Source organism: Macaca thibetana, chromosome 6 (assembly GCF_024542745.1).
Source record: "Macaca thibetana thibetana isolate TM-01 chromosome 6, ASM2454274v1, whole genome shotgun sequence".
Classification (NCBI taxonomy): Eukaryota; Metazoa; Chordata; class Mammalia; order Primates; family Cercopithecidae; genus Macaca; species Macaca thibetana.
The window spans coordinates 42,290,099-42,317,869 of NC_065583.1; the positions used below are offsets into that span (position 1 = coordinate 42,290,099).

The 27,771-nt window shown below is 48.0% G+C and overlaps 2 protein-coding genes across 7 annotated transcripts in view; both read left to right on the forward strand.

Moving 5' to 3' along the window:
- DNAJC18 (DnaJ heat shock protein family (Hsp40) member C18) overlaps positions 1-14,533 on the forward strand; it is a 38,367-nt gene extending 23,834 nt beyond the window's left edge. For 2 of the 3 annotated variants that reach the window (XM_050795055.1, XM_050795057.1), the window contains 2 exons: positions 1,918-2,090; positions 7,949-12,018. In XM_050795055.1, the coding sequence (XP_050651012.1) occupies positions 1,918-2,090; positions 7,949-8,073 (298 nt within the window). In that variant the 3' untranslated portion in view covers positions 8,074-12,018. Of the gene's footprint in view, positions 1-1,917; positions 2,091-7,948; positions 12,019-13,988 lie in introns of those variants that run through there. The other variant, XM_050795056.1, reaches the window with a different exon arrangement.
- Positions 14,534-19,278: 4,745 nt separating this feature from the next.
- SPATA24 (spermatogenesis associated 24) lies at positions 19,279-27,693 on the forward strand. Of its 4 annotated transcripts, none has more exons than XM_050795076.1 (6): positions 19,279-19,467; positions 20,710-20,775; positions 21,346-21,476; positions 21,570-21,631; positions 26,597-26,699; positions 26,784-27,240. In XM_050795076.1, the coding sequence occupies exons 1-6, from the start codon at positions 19,351-19,353 to the stop codon at positions 27,223-27,225; spliced, it is 921 nt and encodes a 306-aa protein (XP_050651033.1). In that variant the 5' UTR covers positions 19,279-19,350; the 3' UTR covers positions 27,226-27,240. The 4 variants fall into 4 exon arrangements, with proteins under 4 accessions (XP_050651033.1, XP_050651032.1, XP_050651035.1 ...); XM_050795075.1 differs by having other exon boundaries at positions 19,280-19,467; positions 21,561-21,631; XM_050795078.1 differs by having other exon boundaries at positions 19,283-19,467; positions 21,561-21,631; positions 26,810-26,972.
- The last annotated feature ends 78 nt before the right edge of the window (positions 27,694-27,771 follow it).

The following is a 27,771-nucleotide window of genomic DNA, read 5'->3' on the forward strand; positions in this document are numbered from 1 at the left end:
AGTATTTTCCTTTTTTGTTTGTTTTTGTTTTTTTGAGACAGAGTCTCGCTCTGTCACCTGGGCTGGAGTGCCATGGTGCAATCTGGGCTCGCTTCAACCTCCATCTCCCCGTCAAGCAATTCTTGTGCCTCAACCTCCTGAGTAGCTGGGATTACAGGTGGCACACACCACCACACCCGGCTAATTTTTATATTTTAGTAGAGACAGAGTTTCACTATGTTGGCCAGGCTAGTCTCGAACTCCTAACCTCAGGTGATCCACCCACCTCGGCCTCCCAAAGTGCTGGGATTACAGGCTTGAGCTGTTGGGCCCAGCTAGTATTTTCCTTTTACAGAGAGCGAAGCTGAGGCTGAAAGAGAGGTTTTTTGTTGTTGTTTTTATTTTTGAGGCAGTCTTGCTCTGTCGCCCACGCTTCCGGGCTGAAGTGCAGTGGTGCAATCTTGGCTCACTGTAATCTCCTTCCTCCGGGTTCGAGTGATTCTCATGCTTCAGCCTCCTGAGTAACTGGGATTATAAGCATGTGCCACCACACCTGGCTAATTTTTGTATTTTTTAGTAGAGACTGGGTTTCACCATGTTGGCTGGGCTGGTCTCAAACACCTGATGTCCACCTGTCTTGGCCTCCCAAAGTGCTGGGATTACAGTCATGAGCCACTGCGCCCAGCCTTCAGAGAGAGGTTTTTGCCATCAGGTCACACACCGATTTCCTCTGTTTTCCAGCTTCTCATGTTTTTCCATATGGCACTTCAGCTTTCTTTCTTGTGAGGCCCGCGGGGTAAGCACGGACCTGCTCTGTAAGATCCCCCAACCCCTTAGAGTGAGGGGAGAGCAGTCATGGCCTCGGCTCTTACTCTAATTAGAGAGGATCTAAGGAGAGGGCCGGGAAAAGGCCAAATAAAATGTAGCCCCTTTAAGTAGAATTTGTCCAGTTTGAAGAAAACCATCTTGGATTCTACACATTTCTGTCACATTGTTTTAACTTTTTTTTTTTTTTTTTTTTGAGATGGAGTCTCGCTCTGTCGCCCAGGCTGGAGTGCAGTGGCGCGATCTCGGCTCACTGCAAGCTCCGCCTCCCGGGTTCACGCCATTCTCCTGCCTCAGCCTCCCGAGTAGCTGGGACTACAGGCGCCCACAACCGCGCCCGGCTAATTTTTTGTATTTTTAGTAGAGACGGGGTTTCACCGTGGTCTTGATCTCCTGACCTTGTGATCCGCCCGCCTCGGCCTCCCAAAGTGCTGGGATTACAGGCGTGAGCCACCGCGCCCGGCCACATTGTTTTAACTTGAGTTTGAGGTCCCTTCTGTATTTCCTTACGGTTAGAATTTAGTCAGCTCAGTACTCTTAATGTTGCTGAGCACCAGATACCATTGGATGCCTTGGACCCACAGAGAGTTAGCTCTGAAGCATCATTGAAATATTTTGTCTGAGTTTCTTGCATTTCTCAGTTAGCAGCTATGTGCGAAGTACTTTTTATCATGTCCAAAATATTGCTTCTAGGTTGGTGTGAGCTATCTGTTTTTTAATTTGCTATATAACATAATCAGTTCATTCAACCAGCATTTATAATAACCTACTCTGTCAGGTACCATACTAGATCCTACACAACATAAAAATTGTTTGTTTTAAGCATTCAGCATTCTCTTTTAGCACAGAGAGCAGTAAAAGAGAGGTGAGTCTTTTAAGAGAATAAACTATGCTGAAGCTGAATTCATGGTATGAACGTGCTTACATAATACAATTATGATGATGTTATACGTATAATTTTGCTAAGGATATAAGAAGTGTTGGGTACATTAGAAAATGATATCTACCTCTGCTCTGTGAGCAGATGATGGTGATGATATCTGTGAGGTCAGTGCTAAGAGTAATATTGCCAAATATTATGAGCTCACATGAGCCTCTCTCTCCTTGTTTCAGGACCTTGGGCTACACCATTTCTAGAGAAACTCAGAACCTGCAGGTGCCTTACTTTGTGGATAAAAACTTTGACAAGGCCTACAGAGGAGCTTCTCTGCATGACCTGGAGAAGACAATAGAGAAGGATTACATTGATTATATCCAGACTAGTTGTTGGAAGGAGAAACAACAAAGTAAGATGCTGCAAAAGGGGCATTAGCCGGTGGCCGTGGTTCCTGGCAGGAGGCACCCCCAGCCTCCTGATCCCTCCTCTCTTCTTGTTTGGGGCTACACATGTTTATGTGAACAGAGTCAGAGGACAAAGGCCATTCAGGATACTACAAAAAAGTGGGGGAAATTTATTGACAGGATACATGTGGCCAGGACTTGGCAATCAGGAATTTAGGTGGCGCTAGTCACCTGTCTATATGCCCGTCCCTCTTTGGGTCTCTACCTCTCTGCCCATCTGCCCCCTCTCTTCTCCCCACCAGCTGCCTTCCTTTCTTTCTTCCAGTTTCCCTTTTTCATAACGTTGTTTGCCATGGTTTACAGTAGTCGCCACCCTCCTTATCACTCTCTCAAATTCCCAGCCTCACCAGTCAGTGCCCCTTTCTGCAGCACACACCTCCGTTAAGTTCTTGGTGCTTGCTGATTTGGTCCACAGTTTCCCAATTCCACACTCTGTAGAGGGAAATCTGATTGAGCCAGCCTTACTTTTTGAACCAGAACAAAGGTTTAGAGGTTTCTGGTATTGAATGAGGTGTCCCCTACCCTCACCTCCAGCTGGTTGTGGCCACACAGAACAAAAGTGACCCCCTGGGTCTGCCCCTTTGGGTGTGGCAGGCCTTCCCCCCTATTTCCCTTTCTGGAGACAGTGGGGATGACAGCGTCTGCCACTGGCTTACAGCTCCAGCAAGTATTACTAAGGAGTGTCTGCAGAAGGGGCAGCCCGGTCTCAGCCAACAGCTTCACCTTTGGTCCCACTTGAATTCTACACACACACTGCATTAGTGACTGTGTCTTCTCAAACTTGGTTTTGGTTATTTTTATTTTCTTTTTTATTTTTCAGGGGCTACCCTTTTAACTGAAGTTTTGGCTCATGTTTAAAAAGCAAATTCTGACTCATTTCTAAAGCCTTATTACTGAGTATCATTAAATATCTAATGGAGTCTGATAAAATTAGCTCGTTGGTCACAGTGCTGCTAAGCCCTCAGTGACCATCACACACTCCCAACTCCGCCCTCAAGTTAAACTCTCCTTCCTCTGTGTTCTTAAAGCACTTTGTTCAACCTGCTAACATAGTACCAATCACACAGTGTTAGAGTTCCAGAGATATATGTCAGTCTCCCCTGCAAGACTATGGGCTCTCTGGGAATAAGAACTTGGTCTTACTAATTTTGTGTCTCAGGGCCCTGGCACAGTGCTTGCTTCAGAACAGGTGCTCAGCAAATGTCTTTTGAAGAGAGGATTCTCAGGAGTAGAAAACAATGAAAATGCTGAAGATTGTGAATAACAACAGCAGGGTTAGTGTCCTAACTCACCCTTAGGGACCTGGTCTCTGCCCCCTATTTCTGTAAGGCAAAGTCCCACTGTTCTCTCAAAGTACATTAGGAAGTTGGTGAGCAGTGACTCTGGGATATAAGAGGAAATTAAATAGGAAGAGGAAATTCCATTTTTATTGAAAAGCACTGAGGGTTCAGGAAATACTCTACCCCATTGCTAAACTAGATTTTACAAGAATCAAAAATCAGGAAAGAATTTTGGAGCAGGAGAAAGGCCTCATACTAAAAGGCAGTATATAGGCCAGGCATGGTAGCTTATGCCTATAGTCCTGGCACTTTGGGAGGCCGAGGCAGGAGGATCACTTGAGTCTAGGAGTTTGAGACCAGCCTGGGAACCCCATCTCTACAAAAAGTATAAGAATAAGCCAGGTGTGGCAGCACATGCCTGTGGTTCCAGCTACTCAGGAGGTCAAGCCTGGGAGATCGAGGCTACAGTGAGCTGTGATCACTCCACTGCACTCCAGCCTGGGCTACAGAGCGAGATCCTGTCTCAATAAAAAGGCAGTATATACATGGATCCAAATCAGGTGAAAGCCAGTATATGTCCTGAAAGTCCCTATTGTCTGGGTCCTGGGAGGGCTTTGACTTTGTTGCTTTCTGCAAGAACTGGATGAAAATCTGCATTTCACATTCTTCAGACACCCCCTGCCCCACATCTTTCTCTATGGCAGTAAGATGCTGGAATTATGCAAAGAGCTCATGGTAAGGATTGCACCAGAGGTGGTTTCTAAGCTTTTGTCCCCATCCCCACGAGGCCTAGTTCAGAGCTTCAGCTCTCTCCAGGTATAAATAAAAATCCAGTGAGTGGCCAGGTACTATGGCTCATGCCTGTAATCCCAGCACTTTGGGAGGCCAAGGAGGGTGGATCACCTGAGGTCAGGAGTTTGAGACCAGCCTAGCCACATGGTGAAACCCCGTCTCTACTGAAAATACAAAAATTAGCTGGGAGTGGTGGCACGCGCCTGTAATTCCAGCTATTTGGGAGGCTGAGGCAAGAGAATCACTTGAACCCAGGAGGCAGAGGTTGCAGTGAGCCAAGATCATGCCACTGCACTTCAGCCTGGGTGACAGAGCGAGACTCCATCTCAAAAAAAAAAAAAAAATCCAGTGAGTAAGCATGAAGTGTGTACCCACAAGTTTGAAATGGGGATTATCAGCACAAACCCCTTACAAATCTATTTCTGGCATTTAAGTACAGTGGCTATGCAGAGCCTGCACACAACCCAAGTGCCATTTGAGAACAAGCAGCATCTGCCCTCTGAATCCAGCAGCAAGTGCAGCCAACAAGGTTAAATTTAGCACTTGGAGGTTGTAAAAATAAACCCACTTGAGAACAAAGTTCACTCTTGGCAAAATACCAAATGCAAACTGTTTTTAGCAAGGTTAGCCATTGACTTTTTAAATCTTTGGTTCATTTATTTTCTCTGCTCTTCCTTAGAATGCTTAATCTGGGTAAACTTTTTTTTTTTTTTTTTTTTTTTTTTTTTTTTTTTTTTTTTGAGACAGTCTCGCTCTGTCACCCAGGCTGGAGTATAGTGGTGCAATCTCGGCTCATTGCAACCTCCACCTCCCGGGTTCAAGCAATTCTCCTGCCTCAGCCTCCCGAGTGGCTGGGACTACAGGCACATGCCACCATGCCTGGCTAATTTTTTTAGTTTTTAGTAGAGATGGGGTTTCACCATGTTGGTCAGGCTGGTCTCAAACTCCTGACCTCAAGTAATCCGCCCACCTCGGCCTCCCAAAGTGCTGGGATCACAGGGGGTTTCACCGTGTTGGTCAGGCTGGTCTCGAACTCCTGACCTCAAGTAATCCACCCACCTCGGCCTCCCAAAGTGCTGGGATCACAGGCGTCAGCCACCACACCCTGCCAATCTGGGTAAACTTTTGTGAGCAATCCCTTACTATAAACACTAATTGTCCTGTTTACTTATTCGCAGCTGCATCTAGATAGTAAACCTGATGCCAGAGCAAGTGGCCACACCACGAGGCTAGGCTGAACGAAAGTAGCAGGCAGGAACTGCCTCTTGGCCTAGCCGAGCTGAGCTGAGGTCCTGGCCTGGACTGACAGAGGAGCACTTCTTTCCACACCCTTGAGTAGGATAACCTAGTGGGTAGAAGCTTAGGCTTTGAAATGGGCATAGAGTCCACTTCCTCCGGGAAAGGTTATGTGGGTGATGGAAGATGGCATGGGTGTAACTCTTAGCACAGTGTCTGGCACACAGAAAGTGCCTAATGTCTGGTGGAGTCCTGGCTTTACCTGGCTTTGCACTGTAGACCGGATGCAGTACCATCTCATGGGGCTGGATCATGAGGGCAGTTGGGATCCGTTGCAGTCTTTCAGCTGTCGAGACCAATCTGGGCTCTTTTGCAGCATGTTCTTGGGAGAGGTTCTGGGTCTTGCTTCTCTTGGCAATTTGCCTGAGTCAGTTTATCTTTAAGGCTCAATGCTCTGTCCATCTGTTATAGTGACATTCAGAGGAAGGGGAACTTTCTGCTAAGAAGAAAAGGTATTCTCTGGAACCTGCCATTCCCCAAAATTTTTTTACATTGCTTAGAAGTTATTGAATATTAACAGAATTTGTCAAAAGCAGCATATTCTTGAAGTTGACCCTTTGTTCATTGAAGGATGAAAGGATTCACTGGCAATTTAGAGAGAAGTTGCTCTGAGCTTGGTAGTGGGGATGTGGGACACGGTTCCTTGAAACACTAACCTTGTACAAGGTCCTTGCTGTGGAGCAGGGGTCTCTGAGCTGGTTTCAGTGAGCTTTATGAAAAGCAATGTGATATTTTGAGAAAAGCAGTTATCTTTCATCAGCTTGTTGAAGTGGCCTTCAATGTAGAAAATATAAAGAGTCACTAGCCCTTAATGTTTCCTGGAACAAGATTTCAGGGAATGAGGCATTTAGAAAAGCTGAGCGAATGAAAAACCTAAGGAAATAATTTCAAAGAAAAGCAAAACCACAGAATCTGTTTCAATACTGGTGTAACTGTGACTCCAGAGGACTAAAGGCACAGACTGACTTCACAGAGGCCTCCTGGGCAGAGGTTACCCACAGGCCAAGGAAGCCTGAGATTGGAGTTAGTGGCGAGCCCTGGGCAGGATGCAGGAGCAGAGAGCTTTCATTTGGATACGGCCCATGATCCTCCATGAAGCCCCATCACCTGCAAGGGTGACTGTGCCAAGACAAGCCCTGGCTAGCAGGCACTGCAGGCACCCTCACCAAGCAGGGAGAGCACATTGTTCTGGAGCCTGGGAGACCCACTGCTTGCCAAGCAACTGCTGGGCTAGAGCCCAGGCTGTTTGGCCTCCATTGTAGAGGGAGGGTTTTTATGCATATCCACCCCTCACCCTGGAGTCCTGCATTTAATCTGCACTTTGGGCCTTACTTGGGGGTAAATAGCATCATTGTGAGCAGAAATGCCAGACAGTGTTTTGTGTTGACAGAAACGTATTCAGAAAGCAATGCCCATTGTTCCCCCTGGCTAAATAATAATTCCTGTTTCCAGGCAGTTTGCTGATTAATCAGACAGGTGTCTTTCGTTCCACCAAGAAAAACAAAATCTGTCAGCAAGACGATTAAGAATGGATAGGCAGATTTCAAAACAATTAAAATAGCATTTTTACAAGTCTGGTCCTTTAAACATTGAGTAGCTGCCTGCTGTCAGAGGCTTTCAGAAGCCACACACCACATCCAAGCATGCCATCCTGTTAATATGCAATACGTCTCTAAAGGTGCTTTTCAGGCATTCCTCCCTGAGTATGCCTGAAACCTCACAAAAGAATAAAAAATAGAGGCAGCCAAACCACCGTTGAGTCAGGAAACATAGAGATTATATTCTGGTTAAAAATAGAATGACCTTCTCCACCATGAAGAGAAAATGAAATTCCTTTAGTCAAGGAGACAAAGGTCACCAGATCCAGATGATTCAACTTTTAAAAAGGCCCAGCTGCCTTTGGCCTTTGAGTTGTGGTGAGGAAATGAAGAATGCCAGTAGCGCCCTGGCCTTGTGTAGACGCACACCTGGCAGCAGTAGGCTCTGTGTGCCTTCGCACATGTGAGTTATGATGCAGCAATGCAGGAGAAGAATAGAGCAGCTGTCTGTTTCAGATGGCAGGAATAGGCCACTGGACTCCATTCTCTCCCAGCTGCCGTCGGAATCCCACTTGTAGGAGGCTGTGGTGCGGTCTCACTGCACACGCGCAGGTTTCCTAAGTCTGGTGCCAAATGTTTTCTTGGTAAGAACTAAGTTCAGTGCTTTTATAAGACAGCACAGATACTGTTGGACTGCAGGGTCACAGGTGCCCTTTAATCCTCCACACCTGGTCTAGTGCCTCAGATGTGTTTTGTGAATAAATGAGTAAATGTTTCTTACATTTAATTGAAAGAAAAAGCTTGAAATGAAGTAAAAGGAGCTTTGACTCCAGAAATGTTGAAATGAAACAAAGGAGCTCAACTCTTGATGAACTGGTTACCTCTTTTATCTTTCAGAGTCAGAGCTGACAAATTTGGCAGGATTATACAGAGATGAACGATTGAAACAGAAAGCAGAGTCGCTGAAACTTGAAAACTGTGAGAAACTTTCCAAACTCATTGGCCTACGCAGAGGTGGCTGAGAGGATAATGGTCCTATGCAGGGCTGGGGTTTTGCTACTTGTTCCTATTTATGTTCCTGATTCCATTTTATAATACAAAATTAGGTAATAGTGAACACTTTACTATTTGCTAAGTTCGTTGGTTGGGCAGAGTGGCAGGAGCATGGGCACGAGAGCCAGACGTGTCCTCACAGAATCCGTCCTGGGGAGTGACTCCAGGTCCCAGGAGGAGTTCATCTAAGTTAAATTAATGGCAAAGCATTGGATTCTGTTTCCCTGCTCCATGCCTACCCTGCCTCTGTGAATGGAGTTCAGGGCATCCCAGAGCAGATCCATGTTTTCTTCCTTCTTCCCTTCTTCAGTGAAGTCTTAAGACCCAGGCATTCCTAGGCTTAGCCAAAGCTTAATATTAGTTATTTACACTGTCTACCAAGAATTATACCTCTCCCTTCATTAGAGTCATCATCTCTGCCAAGATTTAGCCTTTGGAACATGTTCCTGCCCAGCTTTCCATTTTCTAGGGGAATATGGAGAAATTTAAACTATTGTAGTCAGTAGTTTTCTATTATTCCAATCTCTGCTCAGTAGCATTAGCAAACTGCCTGATTTGAGTTTCCTTTATTTCCTTAACCCTCTCTCTTTTAGAGGGTCCAGAAATTAAAACTACTGAGCAGCATCCGGAGGCAGGGGCCAGGGTGAAGGTATAAAGCAAGACCGAGCCTCATCTCCTCCATGAAGCCTCCCTAGTCCATCATAGAACCCAGAGAATGTCCCTTCGGTCATTTCTCCTCAGTGTCATCATTGGTGTCATCGCACTTGGGCTGAGTTCCTATATCCCACAGAGGCAGATGGTCAGACCCAGGAGGAGGCATTGCCATTTCTCCAGGCTGTTTGTTCAAGCCTAGAGATACAGGGGACAGATCCTCTCTCCCTGGATATGGGGGTCTAGCACTGGCCCCAGTAGCCACTTTGTTTAACCCGGTATCCTATAGTTTGTGATTTGAGATGCTTTTTCCATTTATTGAGTGCCTACTATAAAAGCAGGGGCTCTCACACATATTTTCTTAAGCCTCCTCACAACTCTGAAGTAGATGTATTATCCCTGGTTCTATGAATGAGAACATTGGCCCAGAGAGGATGACACAGGTCATACAGCTGATAGTGGCAGAGTGAGACAGCAGGCTGAGTGTCAGGTAGAAAGTGGGAGAGAGCATCCTCATGTCTCAGGTGATTCTAGCCAGGCTGGTAAAGCAGAACCTTTCCCGAGGATGCCCTGTCCTCCCCCACCCCATGACACCTCGTCCTTTCTATGGCAATCCTGAATCCATTCAGGACGTCCCTGCTGCTCTTTAAGGAGCAGGACCCTGTCTAACATAAATTCTGTACACAAAACAAGAGGTCCATCACAGGCAGGGAACCCTCCCACTGGTGACAAGAAAGAATTCAGTCACTGCCTGGGCTGTGTGGTTCTGGGCCTTCCTGTAGAGCTGAGCTGCCTGGATTATCATGACTCTGAACTTGGAAGGATCATTAAGTGACTGTAGCCTACTCTCCATGCTTCCTTCATATTGGAAGAAAAGTTTCTGTTAGAGAGTCGGCCGGGTGCAGTAGCTCATGCCTGTAATCCCAGCACTTTGGGAGGCTGTGGCAGGTGAATCACCTGAGGTCAGGGGTTCAAGACCAGCCTGGTCAACACGGTGAAACTCCATCTCTACTAATAATACAAAAATTAGCCAGGCGTGGTGGCATACACCTGTAGTCCCAGCTACTCATTCTCTGATGAGAATCGCTGCAACCTGCGAGGCGGAGATTTCAGTTAGCTGAGACCACGCCACTGCACTCCAGCCTGGGCAACAGAGTGAGACTGTATCAAAAAAAGAAAAAAAAAAAAAGAGAGCATCTACATTAGAACAGATTCCAAAGTAAAGTCTCTTCATCCCAATGCATGGCCATGATTTACACAGACGTGCCTAGCATGGCTCACCAACATCTGAACGGTTGTTCCCTACCATGCCTCTGCAGGCATTGCACAGGGTCAGGAGATGGGTTCACAGGTAAAGATTGGGGGCTTTAGTGGCTTGTAGGGGACAACTGCTCAGTTGTAGGGAGAGGGAGCATTTCTAGAAATAGCCAGATTTTGCTACCCAACTAGGTCTGTCCTCCTGGTTTTGGGGGCCCCTTCTTGATCCCCTCTGAGTGACTGAGGGAGGTTACATTGTAAAATGTGTCCATGAGCTAAACAGGCTTATGGAAAGTTCTTATATACACAAAAAAATCAAAGTTCTCCTCTCCCCATCCCTAACCTCTGCTAGAAAATTTGCCATAATGAAACTGACTTGACAGATTAAAAGACCCTGTCCTCGATGGCCAGGAATTGGATAGTCACCCATATTATGGACTTCATGGCAGCGATGAGTAATCTGTGATGATACTAAATAGAGGCAATAGTAACTAACTCCATTAAATGTCATGCTGATTGTCTGTTTTTATAGCACTGATGATACTGTTTTATTTATTACCAATAGACCACAACATTCACATCTGTTTTTCCTCAAGGGAACCATATTTGCTTTTGGTTGAAGGATTTATCTATTTGATACTATCCAGAATATTGTTAAACTATAATTTCCTGGGTTATATTTTAGATGGGTTGTCTGCATGGTGGTAAAATAAGCTTTTTCCTCTTGCCTACATCCTTTGGAAGATCTCCTGATCATACATAACTAGGTAGGGCTTATTCTTGCTGTTGGAGCTTGGCACCCAGCTCTAGACTGTTTCTTTGAGTATTACTGCAGATTGGAGACGTGTGTGATAGGAGCAGGGCTCAGAAATAGGGCTTGAGGCTCAAGCAGAAACTGAAGCTGTCATTCAAATGAAGGTGCTCTCTCTACTGCATGATCGACAGTGAGGAAAGGAGGATGAAAATCCTTCTTATCACTAAGAGCTTGAAGGAATCCACGTCCCCAGATTAGCAACCCTAGAGTTCATCTGCGCAAGCTAGGAGATGTGTAAGCTTCCTTGACCAGCGCAGGCCTTACAGCACAGGAGCAGTGACCAGTAAGGAAATGCCACTGCTGTGCTTTCTGTTGGAAACTGCTGGAAAATACAGTGAACTGGCCGGGCACAGTGGCTTATGCCTGTAATCCCAACACTTTGAAAGGCTGAGGCAGGCAGATCGTTTGAGGTCAGGAGTTCAAGACCAGCCTGGCCAACATGGTGAAACCCCGTCTCTACTAAAAATGCAAAAATTAGCCGGGCATGGTAGCAGGTGTCTGTAATCCCAGCTCCTCGGGAAGCTGAGGCAGGAGAATCGCTTGAGCCTGGGAGGCGGAGGTTGCAGTGAGCCGAGATTGCAGCAGTACACTCCAGCCTGGGTGACAGAGTGAGACTCTGTTTCAAAAAAAAAAAGAAAATGCAGTGAACTTCAGATGCCACTGGAACATGGGTTCTAGCAGCCTGGTCAAACTATGTGTCATTCTTTTTCCTCCTTATACTCAGGACGGGCTTTGTGAGGAGGCACTGTGCGGTTCCAGTGACTTTCTGTTACAGCTGGCCACACCACACAAGCAAGTGCCTCATCTGCATGCAGTGCTCCTCACAGGAGCTTGCACTTCATTCCTATTTATTCTGCCCTCATTTAAGGTGTGAGCTTAGTGTCCTAATATATTTATTTTTGGAAAGGGCCAAGTTACAAAACATCTTTTTTTGAGGCTGCACTGTTGATATGGCATGCAGTGACCACCAAGAAAGTATATACTCATGTGTTAGATACTGATTACATCATTTACATCATGCTCAGTATTTGGAATTGAAGATGTGAATGTTCTGTGACCAGAGTAGGGATGACACAAATGGAATCAGCTCCTGGTGGACTAAGAATCTTGAAAAAAATCTAGCCACCTCATCCACTATATCTGGATTAAATGTATTTTAACAAAAACATTAAACAATTTTATATAAAAAGAATGGCTACTTTTCCTTGGTTCTTTTACCTTTGCCCATGGCGTCCTTGGGCACTGCGCATCGCCTGACTCCCTTGGAGCCACTTCCGACTAAAGAAGCTTTTGATGCCTGCTCCAGTCTTCCCTCACCCATCAGTGGGATTATTTGCATTTAGAATAGAAGATAGCATTGTTGGCATCAGTTCCACATTTTCTATCAGATAACAGCAGTTGCAGTACATCACAGCCAATATACAGATCAAAACTACACTTAGCATCAGAAATTCAGGTGTTATCCCAGTTCCTTGCTGGCTTTGTTCCTAGTGGCCCATATTTAGGAAAGTTTTGGTTTAAAAATATAGTAAATGATATTTACATGATCCTAACTGGTAATGATAGCTTTCATTTGAAAAAGAAAGCGAGATGAGATTCAATTCAGCAATGATTGAGAACTTATTCTGAGCCAGATGGGCTGGGTTTTTGGGATGGGGGTCAGGGAACAGGTGAGGCCCAGCACCAAGACTCCTGGAGCTCATATCTAATGGGAAGGCCAGGCTTTCCACAGCGCTCCCCAGTGCAATGAATAGCTAAAGGGAGACCAAGGGGACCACAGACTCTATAACAAAGGAATTTAACCCAGTCTGAGGGGTCAGTGAAAGCAACTCTGAGGAAGAGAGATGTGAAATATAACCACCCTTCCTACAGAGATGAATAGATTTTTATTTAGTGAAGGAGCATGGAAGCAAGACTTCCAGTGCTCCCATTTCCATCACTAGCACTTCCACCCATCCAAGTGCCGAAGTCAGCAACCCAAGCCAGGCACAGTTATGTGCACCTGCATCCCAGCTACCTCCGGAGGCTGAGGTGGGAGGATCACTTGAGGCCAGGAGCTTGAGACCAGCCTGAGTGATATAGCAAGACCCCATCTCTGACAATAAAATTAAAAAGTTGGCCAGGTGCAGTGGCACACTCCTGTAATCCCAGCACTTTGGGAGCCCGAGGAGGGTGGATCACCTGAGGTTGGGAGTTCGAGACCAGCCTGACCAACATGGAGAAACCCCATCTCTACTAAAAATACAAAAATTAGCCAGGCATGATGGCGGGTGCCTGTAATCCCAGCTACTCGGGAGGCTAAGGCAGAAGAATCACTTGAACCTGGGAGGCGGAGGTTGCAGTGAGCCAAGATTGCACCATTGCACTCTAACCTGGGTGACAGAGTAAGACTCCATCCCTTTTTTTTTTTTTTTTTTTTTTTTTTGAGATGGAGTCTCGCTGTCTCCCAGGCTGGAGTGCAGTGGCCGGATCTCAGCTCACTGCAAGCTCCACCTCCCGGGTCCACGCCATTCTCCTGCCTCAGCCTCCCGAGTAGCTGGGACTACAGGCGCCTGCCACCTCACCCGGCTAGTTTTTTTTGTATTTTTTAGTAGAGACGGGGTTTCACCGTGTTAGCCAGGATGGTCTCGATCTCCTGACCTCATGATCCACCTGTCTCGGCCTCCCAAAGTGCTGGGATTACAGGCTTGAGCCACCGCGCCCGGCCAAAGACTCCATCTCAAAAGAAATAATAATAATAAAAATAAAAAGTCAAAAACCACTGGGCATGGTGGCTCACGCCTGTAATCCCAACACTTTGGGAGACTGAGGCAGGTGGATCACAAGGTCAGGAGATCGTGGTCATCCTGGCTAACACAGTAAAACCCCATCTCTACTAAAAACACAAAAAATTAGCTGGGCGTGGTGGCAGGTGCCTGTAGTCCCAGCTACTCAGGAGGCTGAGGCAGGAGAATCTATTGAACCCGGGAGGCAGAGGTTGCAGTGAGCTATCGCTCCTCTGCACTCCAGCCTGGGCGACAGAGTAAGACTCCGTCTCAAAAAAAAAAAAGTCAAAAACCCAAGAAACTTTGTGTGGTAGACTTAATTTGGCACCCCCTAATATTTATGCCTTTGTGTAGTCCCCTTTCTAATCGGGGCTGGCCTTTGATCTTTAACCAACAGAATGTGGCAAAACTGGCAGCTTCCATTTTTGCACTTGGAGGGAAGCCAGCTACCATGTAAATTCAACTACCTGAGACCACTACACTAACCAAAGGAGAAGCCATGCAGAAAAGAATCAAGCAACCAAGCTGACAGCAAGAACTGAGGACCCAAACATATACTTCAAGTTGAGCCATTTGTGTTACCCCAGATCATGCGCAGAGCAGAAATGTGCTGCCCCACCAAGTCCTGCTCAGACTGCAGAATTGTGAGCAAATAATAAAATGATTGCAGTCATTTTATTGCAGGTGCAGTGGCTCATGCCTGTAATCCCAACACTTTAGGATGCTGAGGCAGGCAGATGGCTTGAGCACAGGAGTTCAAGACCAGTCTGGGCAACATGATAAAACCCTGTCTCTACCGAAAAATAAAAAAATTAGCTGCATACCTACAGTCCCAGCTACTGGGGAGGTTAAGGTGGGAGGATTGCTTGAGGCCGGGAGGCGGAGGTTGCAGTGAGCTGGGATTGCGCCACTGTACTCCAGGCTGGGCGACAGTGTAAGACTCTGTCTTTAAAAAAAAAAAAAAAAGTTGCTGTTTGAAGTCATTGCATTTTATGGTGATTTTTAGCAATAGACAACCAAAATACTTTTCCTTGTCCCCATATCCCCTCTCTCTGTTAAGCTCCATCAATTTTTTTTTTTTTTTTTTTTTTGAGACGGAGTCTCGCTCTGTCACCCAGGCTGGAGTGCAGTGGCCGGATCTCAGCTCACTGCAAGCTCTGCCTCCCGGGCTTACGCCATTCTCCTGCCTCAGCCTCCCGAGTAGCTGGGACTACAGGCGCCTGCCACCTCGCCCGGCTAAGTTTTTGTATTTTTAGTAGAGATGGGGTTTCACTGTGTTAGCCAGGATGGTCTCGATCTCCTGACCTCGTGATCCGCCCGTCTCGGCCTCCCAAAGTGCTGGGATTACAGGCTTGAGCCACTGCGCCCGGCCGGCTCCATCAATTTTACCTCCAGAATATCCTAAGCCTACTCTCATCTCTGACACTGACTCTCAAACTACCATCCACTTTCACTGCAGTAGCCTTCTCAGTTAAAGTTGTCTCTGTGCACTTACACAGCCCCACTCCAGTCTATGTACCTCACTGCAACAAAAGAGATCTTTTCCAAGCATAAATTGGATCACATCATCCTCTTGCTTAAAATATTTCAGTAGTTTTCTTTTGTCCCTAAAATAAAAATCATCAAAGTCCTTAGCATGGCTTACCTTGCTTAGCAAGGCTCTGCCAAGTTCCTTGTCTCTACCCACTGCCCAAGCCCCCTCTTGCCCTATAATCTTTTTCTTTTATGCCATGCTAGCCTTTAGTTACTACACTCTACAACCCCTTTTGCCCCAGGGACTTTGTGTACATTGTTTCCTCTTTCTGGTATCCCTACCTACTCACCTGCCCCTACCCTCTTTGCTAAGCGCTTCCTAGTTACCTTAATAGGCTTCAGCTCAGACATCACTTCCTCACAGAAGCTTTCTCTGCCCCACCTGGCTAAGTTTCCCTTTAGATTTAGCTGGTTGTTTGATTATTGTCTGACTTTTCTCACTAGACTAAGTTCCTGACTGGTTTTACCTGAAATGAACCTTGAAGGGGCTGGTGTGCCATCTGTCACAAGGATTTGCTCCTTATAAGTGCAGCCCAAATTCTTTGACACTACTCCCATTGAAAGGTGATGGGGTCAGGGGGTGGAATCTGTGTCCCCTCCTCTGGAATCTGGACTCTGACTCCTTGACCACTAGAATACAGCAAAAATGACACTATGCCAGGTATCAGGCCCAGGCCTTAAGAAACTGGCATCTTCCATTTTCTGTCACTTTGAATGCTTCCTCTTTAACCCAATTTCCATGCTATCAGAAAGTCCAGGCAGCCTGTGGAGAGGAACCAAGACCCTTGGTCCTCAGCCCTAGCAGAGCTCCCAGCTGACAGCACCAACTTGCCAGTCACGTGAGTGAGCCGTGTTGGAAGTGGAACTTCTAATCCCCCATTGAACCATCCCAGCTCACACTGCATGGAGCAGAGATAAGCTTTCGCCATTGAACCTTGCCAAATTCCAGATTCATGAACAAAATGATTTTTTTCAATGACTTTAAAAAATTGGGGGGGTGGTTTATTATGCACCAATAGATAACCAGAACATCAGCCAAAATGGCAAGCCTCTGCAGAAAGGCAACCCTTCTCGGGCAGGATCACAGAGCTGTTTGTGATGTCATCCTGAGTCTCACTGAGCCCTGGTTGACCAGGAGCCCACAGTGCCTTTCAACATATAGAGGAGTCTGTGGCAGTGCCCAACCAGGGTGACCACCCCTCATGTCCATGCTAGGAAGCAGGTGCAGACCTGGATCCAGGGTTCTCTCTTGCTCATAACCTTCCACCCTGAGATGGTTGCTGGAGCCTACTGCTCTCCAGGGTTTTGCCCCAAATATGCAGAGAGCAGCCTGTTCCAGCTGGTGAAGGTGGATGTTGGATACCAAGGGACATCAAGCAGTGCCTCATGAAAGACCCTAGGGAGGGAATGCAGTTCGTGGGGAAGGCTCAGGGATCACTGCCCCAGAGGAATGTGCAGCTTTGTGCAAGGTGATTCAGGTGAACATTCACATTTGGTACACCAAGTTTTGAGAGGCGTCTGTGCTGAGGCACACAACCTACACAGTACCCTCTAGGCACACTCTCCAGTACAGTAGCCAGTAGCCGCACATGGCCATTGATTGATTGATTTGTTGATTGATTGAGACGGAGTCTCGCTCTGTCCACCTGGCTGGAGTGCAATGGCGCGATCTCCGCTCACTGCAAGCTCCGCCTCCCGGGATCGTGCCATTCTCTTGCCTCAGCCTCCTGAGTAGCTGGGACTACAGGCGCCCGTCACCGCGCCTGGCTAATTTTTTTTTTTTGTATTTTTAGTAGAGATGGAGTTTCACCGTGTTAGCCAGGATGGTCTCCATCTCCTGACCTTGTGATCCGCCCGCCTCAGCCTCCCAAAGTGCTGGGATTACAGGCGTGAGCCACCGCGCCCGTCCCACATGGCCATTTAAACTAAAATTTTTTTAATGTTAAAGAGCCATGATTAAGGTGATCTTGAGGAAAAAAAAAAAATTAAAAGCAATATCTCAGCCACATGAGTTACATTTCAACTGCTGAAGAGCCACATGTGGCTAGTGGCTACTGAACTGAATAGTACAGATGTAGAACATTTTCATCACTAGAAGTTTTATTGAACAGTATTGTTCTAGGCCCTTTAAGAGAGGTCAGCCAGGCACAGTGGCTTACGCCTGTAATCCCAGCATTTTGGGAGGCCGAGGTGGGTGGATCACCTGAGGTCAGGAGTTCGAGACCAGCCTGGCCAACATGGTGAAACCCTGTCTCTACTAAAAATACAAAAATTACCTGGGTATGATGGCAGTTGCCTGTAATCCCAGCTACTGGGGAGGCTGAGGCAGGAGAATCACTTGAACACGGGAGGCAGAGGTTGCAGTGAGCCAAGATTGCGCCACTGCACTCCAGCCTGGGGGACAGAGCAAGATTCCATCTCAAAAAAAAAAAGAGAGAGAGAGAGAACATGGTGAAACCCCGTCTCTACTAAAAATACAAAAAATTAGCTGGGCGTGGTGGCGGGCACCCGTAGTCCCAGCTACTCGGGAGGCTGAGGCAGGAGAACAGCATGAACCCGGGGGCACGGAGCTTGCAGTGAGCCCAGATCGCACCACTGCACTCCAGCCTGGGCGTCAGAGCAAGACTCCATCTCAAAAAAAAAAAAAAAAAGAAAAAGAAAAAAGAGAGAGAGGTCAACAGAGATGGCTTTGTCTCCAAGTCCATGAAAATAAATGCAAGAAACAAAACAAGGGCTCCTGCTGAGAGAACCACAGGGATGGCCAAGTTTGTCAGGCCGCTAGGGAGTTTTGGGGAGCAGCTTGAATGACTTACCCTGAGCTTTCTGCCTCCTTTCATAGTCACTGGTAACTTTTTTTCCAAACTCCTTGTTAGTATAGTCATTTCCTACTTGGGGGTATCACATTCCATAACTTCCATCCATGACATGCAACAAAAATGCAGCACAACATCCTGGTTAAGAACATGAACTCCAAGCCCAGCGTGGTGGCTCATGCCTGTAATCCCAACACATTGGGAGGCCAAGGCAGGCGGATCACCTGAGGTCAGGAGTTCGAGACCAGCCTGGCCAACATGGTGAAACTCCGTCTCTACTAAAAATATGAAAATTAGCCGGGCGTGGTGGCAGGCGCCTGTAATCCCAGCTACTTGGGAGGCTGAGGCGGGAGAATCGCTTGAACCCGGAAGGCGAAGGTTGCAGTGAGCCGAGATCATGTCCCTGCACTCCAGCCTGGGCGACAGAGCGAGACATCATCTCAAAAAACAAAAACATGGACGCTGGAACCAAACTGCCCATAGCAGAACTCTTGTTCCACAACTTACTAGAGTGACCTTGGGCAAGTTATTCATTCTCATTCTCATAGAGCTCGGGTAAAAAGGGGCTAATAGAAATTCTATGAGGGTCACATGAAATAATATAAACATAATGGTGCCACGAAATAGTGAACACAATATATATTCGCTCTGATGTTCTCCAAACCTAATCTTATTTGGGTTTCCAAGAAAAAAAAAAAGCCTTCAAAAGAGACTTGGTGAGTGTGTGTAATCACCGTATCCTTCCCTGACTTCATTTTACTAAACTCTCCTCCTTCAAGCCCTCTTCAGTCCTCCTAATCTCTTCAGGGCCCTCCTCCTGAGGTGGTGGCACATGGCTCTAGTGCAGCTGCCCAGAGCCTGGTATCAGAGTATGAAGACTTTGATCTCAGGTGAAGCCATTCTCGTTTTTTATCTTCTTCTATCTTCCGTGCTTAGGCCCCCCAAGTACTAAGTGTGTTCCAGGAGGCTGGAATATCATACAATGGAGGAAATTTGGAGATCAGGATAAAGATTTGGAGAAAGAGGCATGAGAAGCTAAAGATGCAGGAGTTGCCTATGCCGGCTCCATGCAGCTTAAGAGGCCCTGGATGAAGGCCGAGGGCTGCTGTTCTGAGTGTTGCCTGCTCGCAGTCAAGGAAAGTACAAGCCGGGCCCTGCCAGCTTCTCAGGACCGCGTAAGAAACAGAAGATGTAATAAAATAGCAATTTCCTATAAAATTAAATGCCTTAAGGGTTGTTAGCAGTTTCCTCGCCCCAGGCGGCTCCTTTAAGAGGCGGCTCCTCGCCCTGCTAACAGAGGAAGTCCCCGCCCCACGTTGCTAGGGTGCTCTGTGGCGTCGCATTCTCATTGGTGGGCGACGGCGGGGAGCACCCCCGAGGCAGCCATTTCCAACTAGCTGGCGGGGGCGAAAGATGGCGACGCCCCTCGGGTGGTCGAAGGCGGGGTCAGGATCTGTGTGTCTCGCCTTCGATCAACTGCGGGACGTGATTGAGTCTCAGGAGGAACTGATCCACCAGCTGAGGAATGTGGTATGCAGCCAGAGGAGCTTGGGGAGAGGCGGGGCCGGATGCCTCACTGATGGGGGCGGGGCCAGAACCTGTTCCGATGCCGGGCCGTGGCTAGAACGCATGGCCCATGGCGTAATCAGGAGGAGGCTGGGCTTGGTCGGTAGGGGTAGAGCCAAAAAGAGGCGGGCTTTCCTGAACCAGGGAATTTTAACTAATATCAAGCCATATTCTCCCTTCCGTTTGCCTGGTTACTGCAAGAGCTGGTAGAGTCCCTGAGCCTCAGTTTCCCCATTTTCAGTGAAGATGACGTCACTGAGTTCCCATGGCCCTCGTGTGCAGGCAGAGAAACTGTTATCCCTTCTATTATGGACACCCTTCCGCAGAGTCAAAGGCAGTGCCATGATGAATGCAGTAAGCGCAGATTTGGCCCTTGCCAATGCTAACTTAGGGGCCTCCAAGAACTTTACATGCCTTAGCTTTTGCCTTCTCAATCAAACCCCAGCTAATGGGTGCAAAGCATTGCAGTCACAGATTACCTGGGTAGGCATGATAGAATCCTGGCCAGCTGGAGTTCATGGTTTTTCTGGTTTTGTTTTTCTGTCTTGGTAAGAAGGTTGAATGTATCTCCATCTCAGAAATAAAACTGGCTTCACATCTATTTCTCATTCTAAGTTGTTCTTAGACAATTTCTTCCCTTCTGGGAAGTTGAATGTGGGGGAAAGGGGAGAGAGACATGTCCTATTAGCTACCCTAATGCTCTAATTCAACAAAATGTATGGAGCTCTAGGCACTGAATTGCCTTTGATTCCCAGAAGGTACCCAGGTCTTCCTCTTGGCAGCTGACCTTGGCATGGGTGTCCCCACCATCCAGAGTGCTTTTCTGTCTATCCCTTTTCTGGCCTACCCTATATAGCAGTCAGATCTCAGTTCTAATGTCCCCTTCTCCGGAAGCGATTCTGACCCTTCCCCAAGCTGTGTTGGTGCCTCCTCTGGGCCCCAGATCCCCTTATGTCTCCCCATCAAGGCACACAACATGTTAGAAGTGCTAGCTGTGGACTGCCTCCTCCATTAGACTGGCTGCTCCTTGAGGGCAGCACTTATTGCTGAGTCTCAGTTTATCTGTGGAACTGAATTCTCCCTTCCCAGGGCCTCAGTCTCATCCTACCACGAGCATTATCCTGTTATCCACTTTTGGTCCTGGTCCCTAGAGGGCGCCCCTTCTACTCCAGCCCCAGGCCCTCCCTCAGCCAGGCTCTGTTGCAGATGGTTCTCCAGGACGAAAATTTTGTCAGTAAAGAAGAGTTCCAGGCAGTGGAGAAGAAGCTGGTGGTAAGTAATGGCCTCTGCAGTCTCCTAATCTTCCCCCTTTTCCCAGGACCCCTGTGGTTAGGCAGGCTCATTAAGTATTAGCCTCTGATGATGGGTGCGGTGGCTCACAACTGTAATTCCAGCCCTTTGGGAGGCCAAGGTGGCAAATCACTTGAGGTCAGGAGTTTGAGACCAGCCTGGCCAACATGGTGAAACCCTGTCTCTACTAAAAATACAAAAAAAAAAAAAAAATTAGCCAAGCATGTGTGGTGGCAGGCGCCTGTAATCCCAGCTACTTGGGAGGCTGGGACAGGAGAATTGCTTGAACCCAGGAGGCGGAGGTTGTACTGAGCTGAGATCATGCCACTGCACTCCAGCCTGCGCAACAGAGTGAGACTCTGTCTAAAAAAAAAAAAAAAAAAGTAAAAAGAAAGGTCAGCCTCTGAGAACCTCCAGCCCTAGTAGCAAGGTGGCCAGAATCTCCCTGTGCCCTGGTGTCTATGTGTCTGTCTGAGAAGCGGGGCTGGTTAAGGGAGTCTAGGAGACCCAAGGCGGCCCAGGGTAATGAAGTGACTGCTGCCACCCCTGCAGGAAGAGAAAGCTGCCCATGCCAAGACCAAGGTCCTCCTGGCCAAGGAAGAGGAGAAGTTACAGTTTGCCCTCGGAGAGGTAGAGGTGCTGTCCAAACAGCTGGAGAAAGAGAAGCTGGCCTTTGAAAAAGCGTGAGTGGGCCTCAGTAGGGGGTGTGGGTTTTGGGGGACGCATCTGCTTGCTAGCCTGCCCACCCTCCCATCTTCCCCACCCAGGCTCTCCAGTGTCAAAAGCAAAGTCCTACAGGAGTCCAGCAAGAAGGACCAGCTCATCACCAAATGCAATGGTAGGCGGGAGGCCCGTGCTCTCCACCACGGTTATATAAACGGGCTCTTTCCTAACCACCCAGTGCCTGTGTCAAAGGCAGGGTTTCACTCTAACACCTGTCCCCAGCTGAGGATACAGGCAGGCCCAGGTGGGCCACACCTTCGAAAAGGCCTTAAGGGACCAGGCAGGCCACGGAAATGAGGGAAGCAGTCGGTGTACTATATTCTTCACCGCCATAAAGGAATGGGCTTGCTCCCATTTTTCCTGAAACATACAACCTTCTTAGTCCACCTTTTGTTTTCCCACTTTTGATGGGTTACTCCTAACTCTGATACAAGAGGAACACAGGGCAAGCACTGTCCTATTTGGGACTTGATCCTTAGTCTCAGGGTCAGGACTCAATAGGGAAGGGTGCACATGGTGACAGGGGGATAGGACTGCCAGATCTTTAAAATGGAAATTAATAATTATTTATATTTTTCTAAGACTGGGGATCACTGTGCTGCCCAGGCTGGTCTCAAATGCCTGGGCTCAAGTGATTCACCCACCTCAGCCTCCCAAGTAGCTGGGACTACAGGTGTGAGCCACCATGCCCAGTGAAACCAAGTTGTTTTGTTTTGTTTTATTGAGATGGAGTCTTGTTCTGTTGCCTAGGCTGGAGTGCAGCGGCACACGGCTCACTGCAAACTCCGTCTCCCAGGTTCAAGTGATTCTTCTGCCACAGCCTCCCGAGTAGCTGGGATTACAGGTGTGCACCACCACGCCTGGCTAATTTTTGTATTTTTGGTAGAGATGGGGTTTCACCATGTTGGTCAAGCTGGTCTCGAACTCCCCACCTCAGCCTCCCAAAGTGTTGGGATTACAGGCGTGAGCCACTGCACCCAGCCAAAACCAAGTTTTAATGGAAGCTTTTCTGACTTTTTAGTGTTGGCAGTTGATTTTGAAATTTTAAAACTATTGTGTAGGCCAAGTAAAATATCTGTGGGCTGCCAGTTTTCAACTCTGCTCTGTGCAGATGCCTGTGGGCCACTTGTTTGGCTCAGTTGGTGCCATAAGTTGTGGGGCACCTTTAGAGTCAGCTACACTGTGTCCTTACACCTCAGGAGCCCCGTTTATTTCTTAGAATGCTAAACTCCCCTTACCCAGTTTAAGTATGGGCTGGGCGCAGTGGCTCATGCCTGTAATCCCAACACTTTGGGAGGCCAAGGCAGGCGGATCACATGAGGTCAGAAGTTCAAGACCAGCCTGGCCAACATGGTGAAACCCCATCTCCACTAAAAATACCAAAAATTCCCTGGGTGTAGTGGCGGGAGCTTGTAATCCCAGCTACTCAGGAGGCTGAGACAGGAGAATTGCTTGAACCCGGGAGGCAGAGGTTGCAGCAAGCTGAGATCGTGCCATTGCACTCCAGCCTGGGCAACAAGAGTAAAACTCCATCTCAAAAAAAAAAAAAACATGTAGGTATGAATTCCAGGCACAACATCTGCTTTGTTCACTGCAGCAGATCTCCAGTAGGCCAGAGCCCAAGCGCAAGAGGTTCAAGGTCCTTCCTGGTGAGGCTCCCACATGGAGCCTCGAGTACCCTGCCTTTCACCAATTCAGCCTTCTCTCTCTCCTGGTGAGTGCTCTCACTGGGAAGATGCCAGCAGGCTGACATCTTGATCTGGCCAGGCAGGCTGACAAGTCTCATAGTAATTTGGTCACTGGCTTCTGCCAGGGCAGGGCCCAACAGGCAGTCACTGCCCCCATGCTCAAGGCCATTGGTCCCCTCAGTTTTGCCCTCTCCCTGGGCATCCCCTTACTTCCCAAAAAAGAACCTGGGGTTCTTTCCTGGTGGGGCCAGAGACATCCTTCCCCTAGGTAATTTCCTTCCAACAGAGATCAGTCAAGCCCACGGGGCTTTGGATCTGCTTGTTGGTAGGTGTGTGTGTCATGGGGACAGGTCCTGGATGCCTCCCCCAGAATATTCAAAACCCCTCCAGTGGGACACAAGCCCTCTTGAGCCAGTCTGGTGATGTGAACCTCACCCTGGCCAGTGCCTCCCACCCCATCCCTACAAACTCCCCTTGTGTGGTTCAGTTTGGTTTTTACACTTACATAGTTCTTCACTCTCAAAGGGATTTTCTAACCATTCTCTCATCATCGGGAGCCACAGGCTTTTATTTTCAAAGAGTCACACAAATTTCTAATTCTTTTTCCCAAACGAACTTCACAAGTAATTAATCCCACTTAGCTGGACGCCTGGGAAGGAGGTTCAACAGTCCTCATCCCATGACCTGGTGAACTCATGTCTTCATTCTCTCCCTCCACCTGTCTCCTCTTTTCCATGCTGCGCCTTCACTTTTTACCAGGTCTTCTCTTTTGTTTTTTTTTTTTTTTTGGTTTTTTTTTTTTGTTTTTTTTTTTTTTTTTGAGACGGAGTCTCGCTCTGCCGCCCAGGCTGGAGTGCAGTGGCCGGATCTCAGCTCACTGCAAGCTCCGCCTCTAGGGTTCCCGCCATTCTCCTGCCTCAGCCTCCCGAGTAGCTGGGACTACAGGCGCCCGCCACCGCGCCCGGCTAGTTTTTTGTATTTTTTAGTAGAGACGGGGTTTCACCGTGTTAGCCAGGATGGTCTCGATCTCCTGACCTCGTGATCCGCCCGTCTCGGCCTCCCAAAGTGCTGGGATTACAGGCTTGAGCCACCGCGCCCGGCCCAGGTCTTCTCTTTTGAAATCTTAAATGCTTAGACATTTCTGTATTTTCAGAGTTTGTGTTCTAGTTAATCCTTGTCCAACCTTTTTTTTTTTTTTTTTTTTTGAGACGGAGTCTCTCTCTGTCGCCCAGGCTGGAGTGTAGTGGCGAGATCTCGTCTCACTGCAAGCTCCGCCTCCCAGGTTCATGCCATTCTCCTGCCTCAGCCTCCCGAGTAGCTGGGACTACAGGCGCCCGCCACCACGTCCGGCTAATTTTTTGTATTTTTAGTAGAAACAGGGTTTCACCGTGTTAGCCAGGATGGTCTCGATCTCCTGACCTCATGATCTGCCCACGTTGGCCTCCCAAAGTGCTGGGCTTACAGGCGTGAGCCACCGTGCCCGGCCTGTTTTTTTTTTTTTGAAGCAGAGTCTGGGTCTGTTACCCAGGCTGAAGTGCAATGGCACGTTCTTGGCTCACTGTGACCTCCGTCTCTCTTGGGTTCAAGTAATTCTGCCTCAACCTCCAAAGTAGCTGGGATTACAGGCATGTGCCACCACACCCGGCTAATTTTTGTATTTTTAGTAGAGACAGGGTTTCACCATGTTGGCCAGGCTGGTCTTAAACTCCTGACCTCAGGTGATCCATCCGCCTTGGCCTCCCAGAGTGCTGGAATTACAGGCGTGAGCTACTGTGCCCGGCCCCTTGTCCAGCCTTTAAAGACAGTAGGATTTTCTTTCTGTGGGAATCAGAATTTTCCAGGGTGCCATGTGGGGCAGTTATGTAAATGAAGCACCCCAGATCCCTATAGTCTCCTTGGATTTTGATCCAACACAGAAAAATTATCATTTATTTATTTATTTATTTATTTATTTTTTAGAGACAGGGTCTTGCTCTGTCACCCAGACTGGAGTGCAGGGGCACAGTCATACCTCATTGCAGCCCCCAACTCCTGAGCTCAAGTGATCCTCTTGCCTCAGCAAGTAGCCAGGACTACAGGCGCGTTCCACCACCATGCCCAGCTAGTTTTTTTTTTTTTTTTTTTAAGTTTTGTAGAGGCGAGGTCTCACTATGTTGCCCGGACTGGTCTCTTACTTCTGGGCTCAAGCCTCAGAAAGTCATCTTTGCCCAAATGTACGATTAATTTGAGGGTAGGCTTTGCCACCACTATCTCACTGGTTCTTCCCTATACCACTGTGGGATAGGGCTGTCTCTTTCCCCATCCTTGAAATGAGGAAACAGGTCTGAAAATCCAGGCAACTCCATCTTCTCCCATCAACCCTGAAGCCCTAGCACAAGGCTGGGCATCCAGCCAGCCCCCGGGAAGTTTGGTTGGACTAGATGATTGAACTAGGTCATGTTTCTAAGTCCTAACCCCCCAGGAACATCCCATTCATTCGGTCTGCAAATATACTTTTTGTATACCTACTATGTGCCAGGTACTGTTTTAGGCATTAGGGATAAAGGTGTGAATAAAACAAAGATCCTTGTCCTAGTGGACCTTACATCCTAGTAGCAGAGAAGACAGATGAATAAAGTATATGGTATGTTAGGTAAAAGTGTTAAGAAAAATAAAGCAGGATGTCGGGCATGGTGGCTCACTCCTGTAATCCCAGCATTTTGGGAGGCCGAGGTGGATGGATCACCTGAGGTCACGAGTTCGAGACCAGCCTGGCCAACATGGTGAAACCCCATCTCTACTAAAAATACAAAAATTAGCCAGGTGTGGTGGCAGGTGCCTGTAATCCCACCCAGCTATTTGGGAGGCTGAGGCAGGAGAATTGCTTGAACTCAGGAGGAGGAGGTTGCAGTGAGCCAAGATCATGCCACTGCACTCCAGCCTGGCAACAGAGCAAGACTCAGTCTCAAAAAAAAAAAAAAGAAAAGAAAAAGAAAAAGAAAGCAGAAAGCAGGAAGAGGGAGTAGGAAGTACTGGGAAATGTAATTTTTAGATGAGGGAGAGTTTCTCCAAGGAGGCAACATCTGTAAAGACCTGCTGGAGTTGAGGGCAGGTGCCATTCATCTTCCAGCCTTTGGGCAGGACTGCCCACCTCTCTCCAAGGACCTTCTCCTGCCCTCATGTGGGTCCTCTGGTCCAGAATAGACTTGTGAAGTCATTGACAACAATCCTCAAACACTGCACTCCCCCAAGACTGCATAATAAACTCATTCATACTAAGGTATTAGCAGTTCTTCATGGAGAACTCCTGGGTGGGCAGCCAAGCTCTGAAAAGCCCCATGAGGGAATGCCTTATCTCAGGAAGGAGCCCTGGGATGGGAACCACCCCTCCTCCCTGCCTCTTTCCCCCACAGAGATTGAGTCTCACATTATAAAGCAAGAAGATATACTTAATGGCAAAGAGAATGAGATTAAAGAGTTGCAGCAAGTTATCAGCCAGCAGAAACAGATCTTCAGGTGAGGGGTCTGGGCCTGGCTGGGGGTGTTGATGACACTGGGGAGCCAGACCTCTGGCCCCTACATACCCTGGGCTGTCTACAGTCCACCACCAGCGGGCTCCATTGCAGGAATCACATGTCTGACTTCCGGATCCAGAAGCAGCAGGAGAGCTACATGGCCCAGGTGCTGGACCAGAAGCATAAGAAAGCCTCAGGGACGCGTCAGGCCCACAGCCACCAGCATCCCAGGGAAAAATAAAATGGCCGCCGCTTTCCTGTTCTCTGGCTGTAATCCCCAGCCTCTGCCTTCTCTGCTCTGGGAGTCCCCAGCCTCTAGGCCCTGCTACTTCCCTCCCTTTTGGGTAGTGGTAGCGGTCCACAAGGTGGGGGCTTGTAGCCTACGGGAGGAGCTGGGTCTTTGTTGTCTGGTAGGCACCACCGCTTCCTTTGGGTATTTAATCCCTTCCTATATAAACAGCCCTGGTTACCCAGTAACATCCCACCCCACTCCCAGTGTCCTGGTAAATTTAACTCTCCCAACTTGACTACAGGGCTGGAAGCCCTGACCAGAAACTTCAGAGACAGTGGGTTCCAGAACCACAAGGAATTTGGGAAGTCAGTTTCTATCACATGACAATAATGTTATACCTGCAAATTGCATTTGCACTTGCTGACCCCCAAACAAATAGGAGCTTCACAAATGGGAGGAAGAGAAAAGACAATGCTGTGTGTGGTTTTAAGGTGGAGAAACAATCTGGGAAGGGACCTGGACTTGCACAAGTTGCACAGGTAGGGCTGGATGGGATGGTCTAGCAACATTCTTTCAGAAGCCATCACTGAGTGTCCCCTAGATGATCATGGGGACACACCCAGGCAGAGGACCCACTTCAGGGGTCAGGTTAGCCCAGTGTAGCCTGTCCTGGGTCAGTTTGAGGCCAAGTACACAGGAGGGGTCAGTGCTCTTGCTCCAGGGCCAGCTGGGGCCTGAGTCATAGCAGGACCTTGAAGCCAGAAGTTTAAGGGCAAGTGGTGCCCACAGTTGTAAGACAATGACAGGTGGTGGCTGCCTCCCCACCAGTGCCTGTCCCCAG